The sequence below is a fragment of the Peromyscus californicus genome, unplaced genomic scaffold (assembly GCF_007827085.1).
Source record: "Peromyscus californicus insignis strain IS unplaced genomic scaffold, ASM782708v3 Scaffold_13__1_contigs__length_99412109, whole genome shotgun sequence".
Lineage (NCBI taxonomy): Eukaryota > Metazoa > Chordata > Mammalia > Rodentia > Cricetidae > Peromyscus > Peromyscus californicus.
The window spans coordinates 2,922,712-2,944,236 of NW_026294424.1; the positions used below are offsets into that span (position 1 = coordinate 2,922,712).

At 53.0% G+C, this 21,525-nt stretch overlaps 1 protein-coding gene across 24 annotated transcripts in view; it reads right to left on the reverse strand.

Moving 5' to 3' along the window:
- Ablim2 (actin binding LIM protein family member 2) overlaps positions 1–21,525 on the reverse strand; it is a 129,601-nt gene that overhangs the window by 62,804 nt on the left and 45,272 nt on the right. For all 24 annotated transcript variants that reach the window (XR_008217644.1, XR_008217641.1, XR_008217643.1 and 21 more), the window contains exons 3-6: positions 18,610–18,793; positions 14,433–14,548; positions 11,209–11,335; positions 8,726–8,819 (exon numbers count right to left, since the gene is read on the reverse strand). Coding sequence is in view for 19 of the 24 variants with exons in the window: in XM_052736120.1 (XP_052592080.1) it covers positions 8,726–8,819; positions 11,209–11,335; positions 14,433–14,548; positions 18,610–18,793 (521 nt within the window). In the remaining 5 variants the exon portion in view is untranslated. The remainder of the gene's footprint in view (positions 1–8,725; positions 8,820–11,208; positions 11,336–14,432; positions 14,549–18,609; positions 18,794–21,525) is intronic.

Below are 21,525 nucleotides of genomic sequence, written 5' to 3' on the forward strand. Positions count from 1 at the left end.
TTAGATTACAAATTTTAATCCTAAAACAATAACTAGATTACACTAATTGTAATTTCTGGCCTCTGGCTTACTTCTACATGGTGCCAAGAAAAAATCCTAAAGTGCTGTTTCCACCATCCCCAGCCGAGAATGCTGTTCCCAGGGTGTGGCAGGTGGGCCTGCAGCTGAATGTGAAAGATGAAGCCCGTGTCTCACAGCATCCTAAAACGGCAAGAGGCTCCACGCCCGCTTCTGAACTTGAATCTTAATTGGCACCTTCCTGAATAAGAAGGGGGGACGCTAAGAGCACCTTACCTCACTCCCTACCTCTGCCTCTTCTCTCTTGAAAAAACTAGGCCAAGGCCCCTGCACATGGGAAGGGAGAATCTTCCCTGTGTGGGCCTTGCTGGCTGCTCTATCACTTTCCTCCTGGCTATCAACTCAGCCCCACCCATGCTCATGTCTTGGGCCAAGGGATCCTCAAGGCAGAGAGGAGAGACCCCATCTATGGTGGCTGACCCTAGCCCTGGCCCTTGTTCATGGTAGCTCTGCCCACTGGGTTCCTCTGGACCTCTCAGCCTCACCAAATGGTCTTGTTTCCTCCCAAAGCCAACTCCTTCATAGGAGTCTCTCCGATGCCCCCTAATCTCATCCCTTCCGATCCATTCCTCACTGCTTGGTGAGTGTCCGGGCTTCTTCCCCCAAGAACACACCGAGGTTTGCTGGCAGGGCTGGTGCCTGGGCTCTTCCAGGACTAAACTGCTTCATGGACAGTAGTTGCACCCAGTGCCAGCCTGAATGACAGGGTAAGGGTCCCGGTCATTTTGGTAATTACAATAGACAGCATAGAGAGTGGGCAGGGGAGTGCTCTGTTCTGAGTGCTGAGCAAAGGTTGAAAACCACTCTGTATTTTTAGAAAAGTCAGCTGATTTCCAGAATTGATGTTCCCAGTTCATGACCTTCCTACTTTCTCCCTGCTCCCCACAAGTCCTCCCAGCAGCTCTGTGACAGCCCCAGGGTCAACAAGCCCTGTGTCCATTTGCGAACTTAAAGGGACATAGAACGCTGGTGGAAACAGTTTCTGAGACACTAGGTACAGGGCTGGAGAGATTGCTCAGTAGTTAAGAGAGCTTGCTGATCATCCAGGTTGACCTGAGTTCAGTTCCCAGAACCCAAGTCGGACAGCTCACAATTACCTATAACTCCAGCTCCAGGTTATCCTATGTCCTCTTCAGGTATGCCACACATGTGGCATACACAGAGATCGAAATACATTGGAGAGAGAGGGAGAGAGACAGACAGAGAGACAAGAGACTGGATTTCCCTCCATAACAGTTGCCATCCCTGTGACTTGCCACACCACACACACACACACACACACACACACACACACACACACACACACACACACACTACTCAGTTCCACACATCCTAGAGGTTCAGTTCTGTGGCAGTCCTTTATATAATACACTGTGGGTGCAGTATAGCCTTCACTGTGGTAAGAGGCATGGCGGTGGAGGGGGACTTGAGCAAGGTCATTCGGTAGGAAGATGACAGAGGAAGCATAGAGATGCACAGAACATAGAGGATGCAGACAGTCTGAACAGTAAGGAAGAGAAGCCAGCACAGGGGAGCCAGACCCAGGTTTATCAGGGCCCAAATGAGAGGGACTCCAGACGGTGGTGACTATCCTGTGCTGACCGGAAAAAGTCCACAGAGGCTGGGTGTGTTGTGGTCCTGGCTTGGGTGGTGGCTACCTGAGTGCGTCTGATTTGTGGAAGCGTGTCCAGGTGCACATGGCCACTCCTCTCTGCATGTCAGTGCATGTCATGGATACCCAAATCCAAGAGTTCCATAAACAGACAGAAGACCTAACTACAAGATCCAAAACAGCACAACCATCAAGAGAAAAGCTCGCACAAAGCCCATGTTAGCCTGGATGGAGACTTAGATTGGATAGCCAAACCATAAGCAAACAGAAGAACAATTAGAAACCAGGCTTCGGCAAGACCCACCAAAAGCTTGCATTCATCAAAGGGCACTGGCAGAAAGCTGAGAAGACAAGCTGAAGAAGGGAAGAACAGCTTTGCAAGTCATAGACCCAGGAAGAGCACGGGATCCAGAATATGTAAAGAACTGTTGCCATTCAACAAGACATAGCCCAGACAAGAAAGGAACAGCATTTTTTGCCTGTGGATGAGGCTGAGGAAGTGTCATTGAAAGCTCTCATCTTCTTGCTTTCAGGTCTAAGTCAGGCTCCTAAAGAGCATGAACAGATGGAAGCAAGCTCTTCTTGGAAAGCGGGGCTTTCAAACCATCTCTGGATGTCTGGGGAACCACAGAGAACAGTCGCTGCCACAGGGCAGGAGGTGGATGAAGCCATGAATGCAGGGCCACACAATGTGCACAAAAGAACAGTGAACCCAAAGACAGCTGAGAGAAGATTCTCAAAGACTAGGTGCCCACTTACCTGTGAAAGATCTTTCCTTCTATGACCACAGCCAAAGACACCTCTGCTACCTCTGTCGTTACAGTTACAGCTGTCTGTCCCGCCATTGCCACTGACCTGTCTGCCATCACCCTGCCTACCACCGAGGACAGCCACCGGGAGATTACTTTGCCCAGCTAGGGAAAGCGAAGTGGTTGGAATGGTAATGGACAGTAGGGGAAAGAACAGCATTGCTCATCACCTCTGAGGACCACGACTCTGAGAATAAGGCTGCCGTTCAGAAATGCCACACTGTGAGTGGCCATCTTGAGAGTGGCAGCCACACTGAGAAGTTGAGAAACTTGAGAAGTGAACCCTGAGATGGTCAGTGCTTCCTGCAGGTTCATATGGTTCTGGAAAGCTCTGGCAGTGGTGGTGGAGGCAGCCTGGGTGACAATGACAGTCTTGGTCATGGAGGAAACTTCAGTGACCATAGTGTTGGTGGATACGGTGGCAGTGTTGTTGGCTCTAATGAGTTTGGTAATGACGATGGTTATAGGGGAGGCAGTCCTGATTACTCTGGAGAAGGCAGAGGCTATGGTAGTGGTGGGTGGGGCTATGGTGGAAGTGGCTATGACGGCTTTAACAATGTGGGACAGGGAGGAAGCTCTGTGAAGGAGGCGGTGCAACACATCCATCCGTAGGATGCTGCGTAGCTGTAGAAAGGAGGAGGTACCCACAGGTGCCACAGCGTGGACAGCCTGTGAACACTGAAGGAGAGGAAGCCAGCCATGTGAGGTCAGCAGTGTGACTCAGAAACATCTAGAACAGGCAAATCCACAGAGGCAGCCAGGGGCCAGAGGTGACCCTGCCTGTGTGGAGGGTTCCTTTTGGAGGATGGGAAAGCTTGGAACCAGTGAGCAGAGGTTTGGACAATGGCTGCAGATGCCTGAGATGCCTTGGAGTGTGTGTGTTTTAGCAAATTCTCGGTGGTTAACTGTACCACTTGGGCTCCCTCTGCATCTGGAAGAGGTCGGTCCTTGATGGTATTCTTGTGACTGTCCATGTGTCAAGCAATGCATTCAGGACTTTCTATGTATCCATGTCCATTGTCTGTACGGGCATTGTCATCCACACCCACTGCTCAGATGAGGAACCTGAGGCCTGGGGAAGCCAGAAGACCTACCCAAGGCCTGAGGACTCGTAGGGCAGAGCCACGGCTTTAGCCGGCTTGGCAGGCTTCCAGCCTGGAGCAGATACCACTCCCCAGAATTTGCCATAGCCTTGGGGCAGGCAGACTGGCTGTGGCTGAGCCCCTGCTGGTTCTGGGACTCCCAATTCCCTGAACCCCCATTGTCTGTGTGGTCAGTTCCTACACCTGTTGGTGCCACAGGGTAATGGTGAAGGGGAGGTGGTCACAGAGTACCTACTCTGTGGGTGCCTTCTCATATTGTCATGGCACATGCCTGACTCACTACAGAGCCCCACACCTAAGTCTGAGCCACAGGTGAGCCAGTGCCCCCTAGCACCACCCCTCCCCCAGTGACCACACATCTTGACTGCATGGGTCAAGCATCCTCAGCCTCACAGCTAGGAGAGACCACTGTTCTCATTCTTGCTGGGGACCACTCATCTGCAAAGCATGGCAGACAGCAGCTGAGCCACGTTTCAAGGATTCTCTATGTTCTAGAACAATTCATCTGTGAGGGAGACATAAAGTGGGAGACCTGAGTCCCAGGTATCTTAGAAGACACCATTTGGCTGTGGAGCCCACTGAGGGGAGTCTCCTGCCTCCACCTCTGAATACTGGAATTCCAGGTGGGTGCCACCATGCCTGGTTTGCAAATTCCCTGTGAATGTCCAAGACTGAATCCAGATGCTTAAAGTCCTGATTGCCATGGTGCAATGAGGAAATGAAATTTACAAGACAGAGCCAGGACCCAGAGCAGTCACCAGGCAGTGAGTGCCAGGAGTGCCTGATGGCTGCAGCTGCACAGAGTCCCCAGGGTTCTTCCACCTGAGACCCTGGAGGAACCACTTGTTCCCAAAAGAAGAGCCAAGTTAGTGCATGCCCAGAAAAGCCCCAGAGGTCTGGAGTCCCTGCCCAGACTCTTGCTCTGTCCCTGTGCTCATCCTCCTTACCAACCCCAGCTCTTCACTTTTCAGGATCTGTTATTGACATACTAGGCCCCCTGGGTGCCCCTATCCCCACCTCCCTTCTTGATCCTCACCGTCAGCTCCACTTAGAAAGTCATCTTGGGAAACTGTACCATCTGCCCATACAAACACCCTTAAGGCCCACCCAGGGATGCATCCATGAAAGGTACTCTGAGGGGGAGCACAGGCCCAGAGTCAAGCATAAGTACTCCCTGGGGACAGAGAGTTGGAGCCAAACACACGTGGGAGCAGCTGAGGCCCCCAGCCTACAGTGGTATACACACTCATGCCTGTATCCGTATGTGTGTTTGTGTGCCTATTCGTGTTGTCCATATGTACATATATGTCTCTGTGTCTGTGCTTGCATGTGACATGTTATGTGTCTGTGTGTCTCTGGGTATTGTATCCATGTGTAAGTCTGTGGGTTGCCTCTATGTGTACGTGTGAATGTGAGTGTGTGTATGTGTGTGTGTATGGATGTGTGTGTGTGTAGGTGAGATGCAAGAATATCATTTCTAAATATTGAATAGTTTAGGTGTCAGCATTCGCTAGGAGCGATTTTATTGTTTATTTTACATAAGTCTCTTGAATACACTTTTGAAATAAGCACACTGGTTTTAGAGGCTTAAGATGCTGTCTTCGTTGCTATCTTCAGCTTTCAAATGCTCCCAACTCTTTGAAAACACAGTTTTTCCTCTGCCAGTAGTAAAGAGCAGAGCGCGTGCATGCGAAGTGGCAAGCAAAGTGCCCGTGGGAATACATAAGCGGGCAGCTGAAAGGAACATCCCATCATGTCAGGAGATGTGTATGGAAGCAGAAGTGTTTGTGTGGGCCCCCCAACCCAGGGCAAAGCAGCCCGGGCAGCCTCCTTTCCTGCAGAAGCTCCCGTCATCCTCCATGGCAGGGACTCCGGTTACCTCCTTTGTGTGGAGCCAGCCCCCAGCTCACAGTGGGACACAGGGAGTCCCATGGGAACTAATACCAGGAATGGAGAAGGAAAGGAAAGAGGGATGGAAGGAGGGAAGAAGGAAGGAATTAATTAGTGGTCCCAGAGGGACCTGAGCTTCATGTTACCATGGAAATAGCCATGGGTATAAAACCACACTGAAAGTGGGGTCCAAACCATGGTGCGTGCCATCAGGTGAACCAAGTTACACCCCCATACCATGCTCACCCCCGCCTTTGCAGAGAGAAGAAATGGGGCTTATAAAATGGCTAGCTAAGGACTAGGCTCAGGCCACTGCCAGGGACACATGCTCCTTCCACATCTCTCTCCTACACCGAGCTCTAAAGGACTTCCTGAGGACGTGCCTCTGGAATCCTCCGGCAAACTGCAGCTCTCTGCGTGTTGACCCCAGCCACTTCAGGTGTGAGCTCTGCCTCGTCGCCCACAGGCCGCCTCTGCTCTCATCTGTCCATGTCTGCTAACGCCCCTCCTGGACCCTATAGGTCCCCAGGGAGCAGGCTCCTCAGGACTGCTGTCCGCGAGTGACAGAGCCAAGCAGAGGGAGGAGTACCCTCCATCACCAGAAACACACATTCCCCAGGCAGCACTGTTGGCTCCAAGAGCTTAAGATGGCACTGTGCCTACCTCACACAGTCACAGCCCAAATGAGGCTGTTGTGGGGGAGCACAGGAGGCTCCCACTTGGGCCTCACAGAGAGGACAGCTGGGGGCTGAAAATGGTCTCAGGGGCCTGAGGGACTGCAGGGACCTCCAGCAGCCCGCCCACCTGGCTCAGCACAGCCCCTGCCAGCTCTGCCAGGCTTCCTACCTGCACAGGGTCTGTCCCCAGCCCTTCTCAGTGCACGAGCCTGGACCGCCTGCCCTGAGGTGTCACCCTTGCTCTCAGCCAGCCTCCATAATCTTGTCCTTTTTCTCTTTCTTCCAATAAGTCACTTGTTCCTGCAGCTCCCCGAGAGCCCAGTGTCACCAGCCCGGCGCCAGGCTGCCTGGCCCAGCTTCAGGCAAGTGCCACTGCAGCGCTGCTGCTCCCTTCTGCAGAGCTGGCTGTCTCCACCCGCAGCAGCTCCCACCTCACACCCGCCAGGAGGATGCTCAGAGCTGTGCAGAGCCCGCAGCATAATAACTCAGCCGTGCCACCTCCAGTCACCACCACCGTCACCGCCGCCGCCACCACCACCACCACCACCACCGCAGCACACTCGCCCCCAGAAAAAGCAAAACCAAAAGTGTGCAACTCCCTGGGAAGCCGTTCCCCCTCCACTGTAGGCTGTAGAAGAAAACTAGGACTGTCCAGATCCTGTCAGCTAGGACAGCCCCTTCCCACAGTCCAGAGTATACCAATGGCGTTTTATAGCACCTAGTCTCTACTTCTGCACTTGGCTCAGAGATACAACAGGAATGCTCACTCTACAGATGTGGGTCATGTGCTTGCCATGCACATGGGACACCATGCACGAGGGACACCAATGGCCTCACAAAGATGTCCCTCCCATGCGTTGTCTTGGGGCAATTCAGAGCTGAGATAATGGGACATGGGACATGCCCTAGCGCGAAGCAAACCTCACCAACTCTCTCCAAGTCCAGCTATCAGCACTGGGCCATGTCTGCCCACCTAGGCCAGCTGTTCTAGGTGGGGGTCTGCTGGGCTCTGCTCTGAAGTGGACCAGGTTCCCAAACTGTGCTTTTAGTAGCCACAGCAATGGCAGAGGCGGATCCCAGATGCACCCACATCAGCCCATAAGGTCACAAGACAAGATTAGGTTACCATGCCACCCAAGGTCTGCTCTCTGGCAGAGGTCAGGAGATTTAGGGCAGCCTTTGTTCACATGAGGCTCTGCTGGGGGATTCCCCACACCTGGCTGAGCCCTAAAGGCGTCTTCAAAGACAGAGGGACAGCTATGTGGTCAGCCAGGTGCACAGGTACCAGGAGATCAGGGAGAGGCAGGAGCCCCAGGTCCAAAGAGAAGACAGGGATGGTTTCCTGAGCTTGAGGTCTTCGGTGGGAGGGCAGAGTGCAGGCTTCAGTGTGCTATGGGGAGGGACCCTCAGAGTCAGGGAGGCCAGGTGAGCTGTCTAGGGAAGCAAAACCACACATCTGTCACAGTTGCCGCCATCCCAGGGGCTGATGCTGGCAGATGCTCTTTTTAATAAGAGCCACTTAAGTTGCTTTAAAAGCTCCTGGGGCACATAGCACTCTGGAGCAGGAGGAAGAAGAATCGGGAGTTCAAAGTCAGCCTCAACCATGCAAGAAATTCAAGGCCAGCCTTGGGCTACATGAGACCCTGATTAAAAAAAAAATTAAAATAAAAAATAATGATAACAAAAGCCATCGAGGGTGAACTCTTGTTCAGGAAGAGAAACAAGAAAGGATCCTGGGCAGAGTGAAACTCCAGCAACAGTGTGTGTGTGTGTGTGGTGGGGGGGACAAGCAGGGTGAGGGTAGACGGGGGTGGGGCCAGGCTTCGTTGGGATGGGACAGGCTGGTCTTTTGTCCTAATTCAGGATTGGCCTGTATGAATACCAGCTATGCGCCTCACACAGGACAAGACTCACAGGATGTAAAGGAAACAAAAGTCCCAATACTCCTGCACGACCCACTCAGACAACGTGAAGACCCCAGTGCATAAGCAATGCTTATAAAAAAGACGGAGCAGCCAGCCTGCCTCAGGTCTGGGGAAAGGCTGAGCCTTCCCAGAGCCAGCTCAGGCAAAGGCTGAGGTAGGAGAGAGCCAGAAGACTACTGAAAAGCAGACCATTTACAGTGACTGCCACAAACTGTGCAAGCATTTGCAGTTTTGACCCAGCATCCATGTTTCTGCGGACTTTATCTGAAGGGAGAGTATGGAGATTACTAGTACAAACGGAGCCTTGGGAAAAGATGTTCACTGTAGTCTTATTTACCACAGTAAATCAGAGTATGCCATGCCTAACAAGAGGACCAGTCTAGCACATCCCAGGTCCCACGTGAGGAGATGTGTGACACATGTTGACCCATGCTTACACCTAAGTGAGCTCTGAGTATCAGGCTATGGAAAAGAAGTGGGTCACAAGAGATCACACACAGCGCGGCACCATCAGCATGAACTCTGTGTGGAGAGGGAAAGGCTTGCAGTGTGCTAAGCGTTCTGGGCACAGGAAGGGACGGCTAGAGGATCGGGGCTCTTTCTGAGATGACTCAGCTCTCAGGCTTCTCACCTCCAGCACGCGGCCCGTGATGTACTTCTCACAGCCATCGCAGCGGATGCCAAACTTGGTGTGGTAATCAGCCTCACAGTAGGGCAGCCCATCCCTGTAATGACACAGGCAGTCAGGAGGGCATGGGGCCACCCACTTGGCCCCCAACATGAAACAAAACTCATAAGAGGACTCTCTCTCAACATGGAGACAGGGCAGCTCCCTCCTACTCCGAGGGGCAATTCCTGGACAGGCAGCATTCATTGACCACCCACTTCGCCACGGCGGCGTGAGGACTGTGAAGGGGTCAGTCCTGCCTTCTGCCTGTGTTTTCAAGTGTGGCTGTACAGCCCGTGCTGCAGGTGGCAGCAGGGGTCAGTGTAAAGGCAGACTGTTCCGGAAGCTGCGCTCAGGAGAGTGGCCAGCTCGGTTCCGTGTTAAACGGGCTAGCCCTCACTCAGCCCAGCGTCATGGGAAGACAGTGCAGACAGGATCTTCTCCCAACTTACCTATCCCTTTTTCTGGGCTCTGTGAGCCTAGCAATCAAATGACGAGCCGCAAAGGCAGGGAGAGAGGGCTGAGGGAAGGGAAGGCTCGGGGAGCCACGGAGGTTGCAGGCGGGACCTCTATCACCCCACTCAAGATGGGAAAGGGTTGCTGGGAGGAGACATGCAAACAGCCTTGGACTTGAATGCCATCAAGTACGTGGCTTAAACGTCACTGAACCTCAGCCCCTCCCACAGTAAAACAGGAGAAATGAGAGTGAGGTCTTCATAGGGGGTGTGTGGGACTGCCTTACGAAAGCACTTAGTGCCCAAGACCACTGGTGTTGCCAGCTGTGATGGTCTTCAACCACAGGCCACAGCTCAACAGGAGTTAGTGTGGAGGGGACAGGAGGGTGGACACCTGCCACTACAAAGCATTCCCACTGGGGATGCAGCTACTGTGAACTCTACCTACATTTCCACAGCCATGACAGGCAGGCGTACTCGGACTGTTGGGGTTTAGACTGAGTGCCTCGCTCCTTCCCTTAATTCCTCTCAAGGCCTCAGGATAAGTGCCCCAGGGCCGGGTGCCCCTCTGTGACTGTCCTCCACTGACCTCAGCTCCCAGAGGTGCCTCCCAGAAGGAGAGAGGATGCAGGCCTGGAGACCCCACAAGCCCATCTATCGACAGCAAACCCAGGAAGTTCTTAGGTTCCATCTCCATGGCAACACCAGTGTGATCTCCCCCTCAGTTCTGGGATGGCTCTGGAGGCTGCTAAGTAACATGCTGGTGTGGGTGAGCCACCAACGCCCTGTGTGGGGTGGCACCTGATGGGGGGGGGGCAACACTGCCATTTCCTTCAGGGTCCCGCACACCAGGCTCTGTCCGCCTGAGTCACTCCCCACAGTATGACTGTGATGGAGGGTGGGGGACCCAGACCTCATAGACTCATCCATCTGAGTGGAAGCCCACTTTGGCTTGGGGACATCATTTTAGACAATGTTTCATTTTGTGATCAGTGGGTCACATGGTATTCTATTCAGGAACACAGAGAGATCCCAGGTACTCTCTATTCAGTCCTCTGGGTGACAGGGTGTACTGTCAACCTGGGTGCCAGCATGAGCATATTGGCCTCTAGGACCCTGTACATGCCCTCCTGGACATTTGTGTGTATGTATATGTGTATGCATGTATGGGTGTGCATGTATATGCATGCATGTGTGCATTGTGTGCACATGTGTATGTATTGCATACATGTGTGTGTACATGCATGTGTGCATGCATATGTGTACACACACTCCACTCTATGCAATCTTACCAGGGGTCCTTTTTTCGCCTGATCAATCCGTACTTGGATTCCAATTTTGGAACATGGAGGAGGACATTCCTGTGCTAGGGGGCACTCTTTCAATCACCACCCACCTCACTTCACCTGCACTTCCTGCCTCACCTCCCTGATCCCAGGGTTAATATACATCCCAGCTCAAGACATGATTCCACAGTCTCTGGCAAATGCTGTCTCCTCCCCAGGCAGGCTCAACTCCTTAACCGCATGCTGGGGAAGCACTGAGCTGATGGGTAGGGGATATCCCAAAGTCTATCTCTGCAGATCAGAGCAGGTGCCTGTAGGCTCCCATGCTCCCATGGGGACAGCCAGCCTCATGAGTCCTTGCAGCTAGCATCTATCAGCTGGTATGTGCTCCACAGGGCATCCAGTGCCAGGAATGTGCAGGCACCAAGCAGGTGGCAACATCCTGGAACAGAGAGGCGGGTGTTTTATGAAGTCACAGCTGGCAGCCCCCATTCCTCTGCTTCTAGCCACAAGCCAGGCTGGAGACCACAACGCACTTCAGCAGGGCTGCTAGGAAGGGAGAGGAAGGCTGCAGGGACCAGAACAAGTCCTGGCCCTTGTTCTTTACCCAGCAACAGGACTAGTTGGCCCACCAGGACCAGACCCCCTGCCCCACCTGCGGCGGTGGGCAAGGCCTTCCTGGGTTGGCTCTGTCTGCCACACTCACTTGCTGATGTACTCCGCATTGAGGAGTTTCCCACAAGTCTTGCACTTGAAGCAGCCCAGGTGCCAGTGCTTGTCCAAAGCCACCAGGGCCTGGCCATTCTTGATTTCTAAGCCACAGCCCCCACAACCTGGAACAGAGAACAAAGAGACACCTTCACTGTGGGCCTAGGGGCCTCCTACTGCAGGGCCCAGCAACCCCACCAGGGGCACTCAATCCCTCAGACTCTGAGGCCCTACAGAATCACCCAGGGCAACCCTAGAGGAGAAGGACAGACACAGTGGTGTGCTAAAAGGACACTGTCCCACAGTTAAAGGGAGCCCTTGCACAGCCCATCATGAGGCTTGATCCTGTGTGTGAGGAGCATTAACATTATGCAACCTGAGCTGGAGACTGGGAAAACAAAGTTGGAGATGAAGCCAGCCTTCTAAAAGTTTGGATCCATCATGGTGCAGAACCATACACTCACACCAGGGTGTGCTGGGTCTAAGCTGGCCTAGGGTTGGGGGCAGCCTGCTTGATATGGTGCACTAGCAGTTTCTGATACAGGAACTTACCACTCTTTGCTGAAGGCAGAATGTTGAACTTACACATAATATGGCATCTCACCAGAGGGACATGACCTCCCCGGAGAGGTCTGAGCCCAGCCCTTCCTGCCATCCTACTCCTGGCCATACAGTCCCACCTGCCTGGGTTCCCCTCCTGGAGAGGTGAGTCCCAGCATCCACCTCCACTCCCTGCTCCACATCTCACCTGCTGGGAGCCCCCTCCTGGGGATTCTGTTCGATCCACATATCCCCAACTCCTCCTGTGCTTATGAGGCCCCTGCATTTGGGATTCCGTTCCCCCTCTGCTCTCTGTTCTGAGCCCTAGTCAGCTTGTGCCTATCCCAGGCCCAGACATCTTCTTCTGCATCTACCCTGCCCATCTGTGCTTTCTCTCTCTGAACCCCACCTCCACCCCTGCCGTGAGGACCAGCATTCTTCACTGCAGGGCAGTATCCTGGTCTGAGGCCCTGATCAGGCTCCCCAGATGCCTCTTCCCTCCCACTTGTGCCCACCCTGCCCCATGCTGCTGAGGGCCCTGGCCCTACTTTGCTGAGCCAGCTGGTCCCTCCACACAGGGAACTGCTACACCAGGGTCCTTGTCACTCACTGAAGGATGTGTGGGCTCTCAGCAAAGTGCAACAGGCAGGGGGTGTCAGGTGAGCATACAGGGGTAACTGTGGGGACGTGTGCATCACACTTGCATGCATCTGTGCAAGGATGTGTAGGTATTTTTTTATTTATTATTATTTTTGGTTTTTTGAGACAAGGTTTCTCTGTGTAGCTGTGGCTGTTCTGGAACTCACTCTGTAGACCAGCCTGCCCTTGAACTCAGAGATCCACTTGCCTCTGCCTTCTGGGTGCTGGGATTAAAGATGTGTGCCACCACCACCCGGCTTATGTATGGTATATTGTGTGCTGTGTGCAGCCTCTGTGGGCACAACTGCCTCTTAGTTTCTAAGGCTGGGAACCAGGACGCCTGGGACACTGAAGTCTTGTCTCAGAAGAGGACAGCCTTTGCACTTCTGTACATACCTCCCACAGGCTTAATGCTCCTTTGACCAGTGCTGTTTGGAGCACACAAACACCGAGTGAACAGTCATGACCCTGTACTCACTGGGAATAAAGACAAGGAAGATGTCTGCACATGCTCAGTACAGACACAGTTTGGGGCTTTGCTTGTTGATACAGGATAGCCCACGCCAGACTCAAACACACTATGTAGTTGAAGATAACTTTGAACTCTTGATCTTCCTACCTCCAACCTGCAAGTACTGGGATTATAGAGACACTCAATTGTGCAGCATTTTATATGGTGCTGGGCCACATTTGGTGAGCACCATGCCCATGGCTCCCAGGCAGAGGTGATATGTTCCCAGAGGACTTTTAACAAGATCTGGAGGGGTTGGGGATTTAGCTCAGTGGTAGAGCGCTTGCCTAGCAAGCGCAAGGCCCTGGGTTCGGTCCTCAGCTCTGGAAAAAAAAAAAAAAAGATCTGGAGACCCTTTTGATGGCTCCAATGGGGGCAGGCCTCTGTGTATGCAATGTGGGATTGGGGGAGACGCTAAGCCTCCTGCCTAGCTCTGTATAGATGCCACCCTAGAGAAAAATGGTCCTAAACACCCATAGTGCTGGCACTGAGCAGCTTCTCTGAGTAATGGCTGGCCTGTGGGTGATACCACACCAGACTGCTAGGAAGGCCAGAAGTCATGCCTCCTGCAGAGGTCAAAGAGGCAACCCCCAGGTGAGGCTCCTGAGGCCCAGGCACTAACTGCCTCCCACCTGCTACACGACCACTGGCAAGTCACTTGTGAATACCAAGGAAAGGGCGATGTTCTTGTGGGCTAATAATAGTTCTGACCCCATAGAGAGCAAATCCAAGCACAGGTCCTGGGTGTCAAGGTTGTACCTCATGAATGAATAAAGGCAGGTACAGATGACATCTACCAGAGAGGCTGGCTCTGTCTAACAACTACTCCCGTGGCCAGAGCTGGGGCTGCTGCAGAGGTCCGAGGCATGTCTGACACTCTGTTACCACCAGCCCACCTGGAACTCCAGAGTAGGGAGTGGAGGACTGTCTGGGTTCCTCTGCCTGGGCTCAGCAGGGGGATTCTGTGGCTCTGGGCTACCATGAAGTCGCTCTCAACAACCTCCCCCATCCCTGTCCCAGCAAGGGGCATAAGGATTGTTGTCATGGGAACGCAGGGCTCACTGTCAATGCCTCCGGTGCCCTGGCAGCCCTGCATGGCTCTGCCAGCGGCAGAGCAGTACTGTGACAGCTACGGCCTATCTGCCAGTCACAGGACATCCTTAGTGGTCCATGAGAGACCCACAGGGGTTCCCGGAGATGTCTGTCTCCTGCCCTGCACACTGCATATGGCTCTGCCATCAAGGTGGACCTGGTCTTGTGCCAGCACCAAAAGGGAAGGACAGAGAGGATACTGGGAAGGCTTCCTGGAGGAGGAGGCCTGGAGCTGGGTGACAGCAGAAGACATGTGGAATGGAAAAGTGGTGGCTATGATGGGCAATGCCTGTGCAAAAGACTTAGTAGCAAGAACGGGGAGATTCCTCACTGGGTCCCCAGTGTTTAGTGCTCTGTCACTGTGCTGGTCCCACAATGCCAGGCTCGGTCACCCCAGCTTGCAGCAGCACCCACCCTTACAGAGGCACAGCCGCACTTACTCCGGAGGCCCTGGGCCAGGTGAGCACTGCTGCCCAGTGTTGTGGGCGGGGAACACTTCTGGCACATACACTCCTTCCCGTTGAAGGTCACACGGTCCCCAGGAGGAAAGGGCAGCCTGAAACAAGAGGGGACATCCTGTCAGCCACCTCTGGTCCTTCTCTCCTGCTGTCACTCCAGGGCATGGCTCCCGACTCAGCAGACGGTCCTCCTTCTGGGGGATAAAGAATCTACAGAGACTAGACTGGTCCCAGGTCCCAGGCTTATTGGCTGGTCCTGCAACCTTTCTTGGCCCTTGGCTGACCCGCGTCCCCTGCAGCTCATGGACGCCTGCACTTGCTGCCTGCCAGTGCTGTGGTCTGAAAGCTACCATGTCTTAACGCAGTGCATCTCCCCAGGCAAGGGGAACTTTAGGATGGAGTGGGGGTCCCTGACGGTCTCTAAAATGCGGAGTCATACTCCAGCTGTGCAACTTGGAATACATTACTCAGCCAGCCCCTCTGTGTTCCTGCTTCTCACCTGCCAGAGAAGACTAGCGACATGCATCACTGGCTTGCCATCCGTTCAGACATCCCTTGTGGAACATGCTAGCCTAGACTCCAGGGCTGTGAATGCCCAGTGGCCATTCCCCTACAAGCTCACATGACTTAATGGAGACACAGTCTAGAAAATGCACTCAGTATAATCAGTGCCGTTGCGCCATGGAACACCCGGCCAGTGCAAAATGTCCCTGTGGCTCTCTCCACTGCCCCACTTCCCATATCCCAGACAACAGAGTCCTGTGAGTGAGTGTTTTGTTCAGTACCACACTGCCATGACCTGCCCACGTTGCTGCTCCTCATGTCATCAGTTTGTTCTTTTTCAGGGCTGAGTATTACTCCATTGATTCTGTTAAAAAGGCATCCATCTGGGTCGTTCACACTTGGAATTAATGACACCTGCATCATGGGACTTCCTTTCCCAAAGTGGAATTCTTGGTCACCTACTATGTGATTCTGTCTCCAAGGAAACTGTATCATTTCATGTCTCCTTGCTTCGTGGCCTTGCTAGAATAGCCCTTGCTATTACCCACCGTATGTTGTATCTGTGCCAGCAGGTACAGCTGGCATTTCACAATTGTTTTGGGGGATGTCTCCAGTAGCTGATGGTGTAAATGTAAGAGTGTTTTCTGTGTCTTTTGATCATTTTGTATGTTCTGTGGTGAAGCATCTCTTCAACCCTTTTGCTCATGTTGGAGCTCATGTGGGCGGGCTCATGTTGGGTGTTTGGATCGTAGTTCTCTACATAGCTGGTCAGTATTGGTTACTTCCTTGTTGCTATGACAAAATGCCCGATGAGAAACATCTTAAGAGGAAAGGTTTACCTCCTTCTGCTTTAGATTTTATGTTTTTGTCTGTTCTGACACAGAACTTCAGTCTGTAGCCGAGGCTAGCCTCCTGTCTCAAGCTCCTCAGAGCTGGGATCGCATGTCCGGCTGCTTTGAGATTCTGTTGATATCTTTCAACATTACTTCTCTCCAGCCTGAGAAACCATCACTCTGTCACAGCACAGGCCTGCTGGGGCCAAAGTCACTCAGCTCTTGGGTGTCCGATGAAGATTTTGTCTTCGTCTCTTTTATGGTGCCTGTTTATTGATGCTCACGATTCTCATGCCTTAATGTATAACCCAGTGAAGGTAGCATATCCAGAGTTGTGAAACCATCACCATGATCGATTTCAGAACATTTCAATCACCATTTTAATGCTATTTTCATCAACGAGGTCAACTCTGGGTCAGGTTAATCATCCTGCAGAGCGGCCTTGAGCTGAGCCTTGGGCCTTTTTCAGAAGAATTTTTACTAAGTACAGCACTGTTTGGTGGATTTTATTTTCCTTTTGGTGCTTACAGACGTCTTCTTACTGTTTCCCAGCATGCATAGCTCCTGGTGGAGGTCTGAGCTCATCCATGCTCCTCCACAGACACAGTATTGTGTTTTTGGGGTTTTTTTTTTTGGGGGGGGGGAGGGAGGTCTGTTTTGTTAGTTGTATTTTTCCTGATGTTTTTATATATTTTTTGTTTGTTTTTGCAAATCTTTAGCAGTGTGGCTGAGAACACATCAGTGAGTTCTCAATGGGGTGGGACACAGGGTTGACTGTGAATACCTGCGCACTCCCCTTTCAGGGTCACTGAGATTTGGGGGCTGTAGGCTTCTAGAGTTCATAAAATCTAGACAATTTTCACCCATTATTTCAAAAGGATTGGTTTTTGTCTTCCTTATCCACACAAGCAGGCAGGCAGGCAGGCAGGCAGACAGACAGACAGACCAATGGAGAGGCCGACAGTGGCTCTGCATCCCCACCCCTGCGTGCCAGTGTGGAAGCGTCTACTGCCATTTTCTTCTCCCCTCATTTCTTGCTTGTGCCTGATCGCTTCAGGAGCTGCATGTCTGGATTCTAGATGGCCAGTGGTTTCTTTCTGTACCTTCATAGCTCCCCCACTTCTGGACAGGGTCTCCTTTAAACAGCGACAGAGTGGACATGCCTGTCCCCACGGCTGTGTCTGCTGATGTCAACCCTGGTGGTCTCCACTAAGCTCTCTTCATGTCTGTGCTGTCGTCTCATCTGGGGCCTGCACTTCTGAGGAAATACTGCATGTCGGAGGCTTTATGCAGTTGGATGCAGGGTTCTCACACCTTCCTGGAAGGAGGGTGGACTCAGTAGACTGCCAGTCTCCAGGGACATCTCAAGGAGGTTCACTCTTCACCTGCAGAGGGAGTGCAGAGCAGCCTCTGCTCCAGAGCTAAGGCTCACCCCTGCAGTGGCCAGCAATGACCAGCCACTGTGCTTGGAACTCAGTGTCCCCTGGGAACCGTGCACTCACAGCAGCCTGGGGACCTCACCCCACTGATGGCTCACGCTGACTGTCAGCTTGACTGGATTGAGAAACATCTGGCAACCATGCCATTACCTCTGGGTCTATCTGAGAGTGCTTCTAGAAAGGAAACCCATCTAGAATGTGGGCAGCACCAGCAACATTGTGCACCCATCTGGTGTGGGCAGGGTCTTCTAAAACCATGTTGGGTGGGGCAGGGCTCATCCTTTTAAAGCATTTCACTTGGGCGTTTGTTGCCATGGAGTGAAGGCCTCTTGAGGGTGACATGGCTAGGTGTTTGGCCCGAGACTCACAGTGCCCATCCTCTCCCCTTGTCTCACACATCCTGCCAGTACTACCTTTCCATTCATCATTTCACCCTGGCCAGGAAATATCTCACACTGTTCTCCACGGCCCCTCAGAGTCAGCCTCCAGCAGGAAGCAGGAGTATGGCCTGTGCTTTGCTGCACCTGAACCTGGGCCCCAGTTCCAGTGTGTGCTTGCCGGAGGCCAACTGTGTGCAGTGTCTAGTCTGGCTGTGTGTAGTGGCAGAGCTCCACCCCATCCTACAACCTGGACAGGTCTGTCTGTTGTCACTTGTACTTCGGTAGGTTGCCCAAGGTGGGCCCTCGGGCCAGCTGCTGGCTGGACCCACCTCTTAAGGATGCCACATGGAAATCATGAAGGTATTTCTGGAGACCTCTGACCCAGCCACACTAGAGAGCACATAGCAACTCTTCCACGGGAAATGTCCCCCACCAAGCTTCCTCCCCTTGATGTCTCCTGGTCAAAGGCTCTATTCTGGCCTTGGGTACATGCTGTGACCATAGACGGCTGCTTGGAAAGGATGTAGGAAATACCACACAAGCTGGACACCATGACACTGGGAACTAACTAAGCACACTCTGCTCTTCACTGTGGCCTGTGTTTGCTGGCCAGGGGCCTTTTCTGAGGGCAGGGGAGGGATGCACAGGGACCCCAGGAAGGCAGCCATTGGTCAGAAGGCATAGGTGACCATAAGGCCTTGCTGCCAGGGTGGCATCCAGACTTTTCATTGGGAGCTCACTTGCTCTATGCCAGGCACCAGGGACCAGAGTCAGACCTCCCAGTCCCCACCCTCTCCCTGCCACCTGTGATAAGATTGTACCATGGTGTTGGGCAGGCACATCTGTGAACCAGGATGGGTCAGGATGCAAAGAGACCGGACAGAGGGAGAGAGGGAAGGAAGGAGGGAGAAGGGACCTATTGGGTGGGAGTGGAACCAGGGCTGAGGGTAGATGGGCAAGGAGGAGGGGGCAGAGGCCAGCAGGGCAGAGGCTGGGCACCCACCTGCAGACAGCACACACGAAGCAGTCAGGGTGGTAGGTCTTGCCAAGTGCTGACACCACTTCCCCTTCAATGAAGCGGTCACAGCTGAAGCAGCGAGTGCCATAGAGCCGCTGGTAGTCACGTGTGCAGATGTGTTCACCCTGTCGGACGAAGAAGCCGCCCTCAGCCAGGTCACAGCCACACGCTGGGGGGAAGATCAAATGCCGGGTTAGGGGACTGTCCAACTCACGCCTCAGGGCCAGCAGATCTGACCCCAGCCCACCTGATACAAGTCCCTACAAATACAAGGGCCTGGGGGTACCCAGTTTGGGGCTCCAGGGACAGACACGAGCTTCCCTGCTAGCCTAGAGTCATGTATTTTTCTTGTGGAAGCTTCCAGAAAGGGGCATTGAGGCTCTTCGGCTTCTGAGAACCTGTGAGGCCCTTCAAGCCATTCTAGTGCTGGATGAACAGGTGAGCAGGTAGGTGTGTGTGTGTGTGTGTGTGTGTGTGTGTGTGTGTGTGTGTGTGTGTAAGAGAGAGAGAGAGAGAGAGAGACAGACAGACAGAGAGACAGAGAGAGAGAGAGAGACTACAGGACTGCACAGCTTTACACTCTCTGCTCTGCTCTGGGCTGAAGGTCCAGTAGAGGACAAGTGAACCATACGTGGTCCCCTAGTCCACAGAGAAACTTCCCAGGGCTCCCTCTTTCATCTGGTTCCCACAGTTCTCAACCCCCCGACCCCTGTAGTACGACAAGGCCAGACCCAGAGCAGAAGGAGAACCCACGGGCTCACTGTGACCCTTCTCCTAACACACAGCTCCAGGGAGCGGAGACTGCTGAGCGCGGTGGAGGAGCAGAGGACTTGCAGGCTGTGGCCTGAAGTATCCACTCTGGGACTGCTGGTCACCAACAGCTGGCAGGCCCCAAGTCAACTTCTGGGGACATAGTGTGCTCCTCCCTCATACTCTCCAGCCCCAGAAGCACAGGCGAGTGAGCCATTCAGTGCCTCAGATGGAACAGTCCAGAAGTTTCCAAAACAATGCTGTTTGCAGAGATATGGCTGCTGGTTCCAAAATGAGAGGGGCCTTTTTTGTATGTGTCATGTACATGCACAGAGGAATGTCACGGTCAAAGCTAGACCGTGACATTCCTCAGCCTATGACTGCGGCTGCCATCACTTCCACCAAAGGTTAGACGCCAGCCTGGAGCCATGCTGGATTCCTTCTCCACACCCAGTCTGGGAATGAAACCCAAGGTTTAATCTTGTCCCACTATAGATCAAACAAATGTTCTTCTGCAAGAACAGGCTATGGGCTGACAGATACGCACAGGATTACACTACAGTGCTTTGGAGACAAGACAGTCACAAGTACTCAGGATACTGACTCTGGGTTGTGTCTGCTTGCCCCAGCTGTGACAACAGTGGTCAATCCTTAAAGGACGAATGTGTGCAGGGGGGCAGAGACATAGAATCGAGTGAGCCACCCTGTGACACAGGGAAAGGGACCCAGACAGCCGTGCCCCACACCCTGAGAGACTCCCCCAGCTCCTGGCCCCATTGCCTCAGCTGCCTGCTGGTTTCTGGCTGCTTTGAGGATCCCAAGGTCACCCCAAGGCAGTGACATCCCAGACCTCTGCTCCTAAAAATAAAAAGTCCAAGTTCACCAGTAACTCAAGTCCCTCATCGAGACAATGTGCCTCTATCACATTACGGTTTGAAAAGGATCAAGTTAGCAGAGGCCTGGAGGGTGTGGGGAGGTGCTCATCTTTGGGGGAGACAAGGGTTGGCAGTAGCAGATGAGAAGGCAGGGTTAGGGTCACTTCTTGGAATTCTTTCTTGTGTGTGTGTGTGTGTGTGTGTGTGTGTGTGTGTGTGTGTGTGTGTAATTTGTATGTGTTCTTGTGTATATATGGAGGCTGGAGGACAAGGCCAGATGTCTTCCTCAGTCACCCTCCACATTTGTTTTTGAGACAGGGTCTCTCAGATTCAGCTGTGCTGGCTACCTAGTGAACTTCAGAGATCCTCCTATCTCTGCCCACCCACCAGCACCTGGTTAAGCACATGCGCACCCACACCTAGTGTTTTCTGTCGGTTCTAGGGTTCTGCGTCCAGGCTGCAGAGAGTGCTGCTGTTCTCTGTAGGAAAGTCCCCCAGAGCTGAAGTGGCCTTTCCTCTGGGGACGGGTGGTTTGGAGCTGTATGAGATGATGGAATAGGCTGGCCCTCCAACTCCCAACTCATGCCCACTCTGTGGAGCCTAAGGCACAGGTTTTCCTGGTTATGTTGGGAATGAGGTGCCCAGGTCATCTTTTTTTTCTCAAGCAGCCCCGTCACCACCCTGGGATGGCTATCACAGAGGATTCTGGCTCTTTTCTCATGTGTGGGGAGAGTCTGGAAAGATAGGGTGTCCTTGTGAGAATGCATCAGGGCCAAAGTGACTGGGATGCCTAGGGCCCCCCTCAATCCTGGTGGCTCTGGGGACATCACTGAGAGCCAGCTGCTCATGCCCTAGGATAAGGCCTCTAAAGGCTGGTGTCTGTTTCAGCTGAAGGCAGATCGCTCAGGGTCCCCAAATGAGACCCAGTAAGAGCTAGCTCAGAGGCTGGAGAGATGGCTAGGAGGTTAAGAGCACTGACTGCTCTCCCAGAGGTCCTGAGTTCAATTCCCAGCACCCACATGGTGGCTCACAATCACCTATAATGAAATCTGGCACCCTCTTCTGTGTGCATAATAAATAAATAAATCTTTAAAAAAAAGAGCTACCTCAGGCTGTCCCTGTCACTACCCCACAGCCCACAGGCCATGTTTCTCCTGTGGAGGCTGACCATCCAGAGCTGACAGCACCAGGAGTGTTTTGGGGTAGCCCCTTCTGCAGAAAATTCTCTTTTCAAACACCAAGACTTTACACACTGTAGCTGAGCCCGAGGACCAGA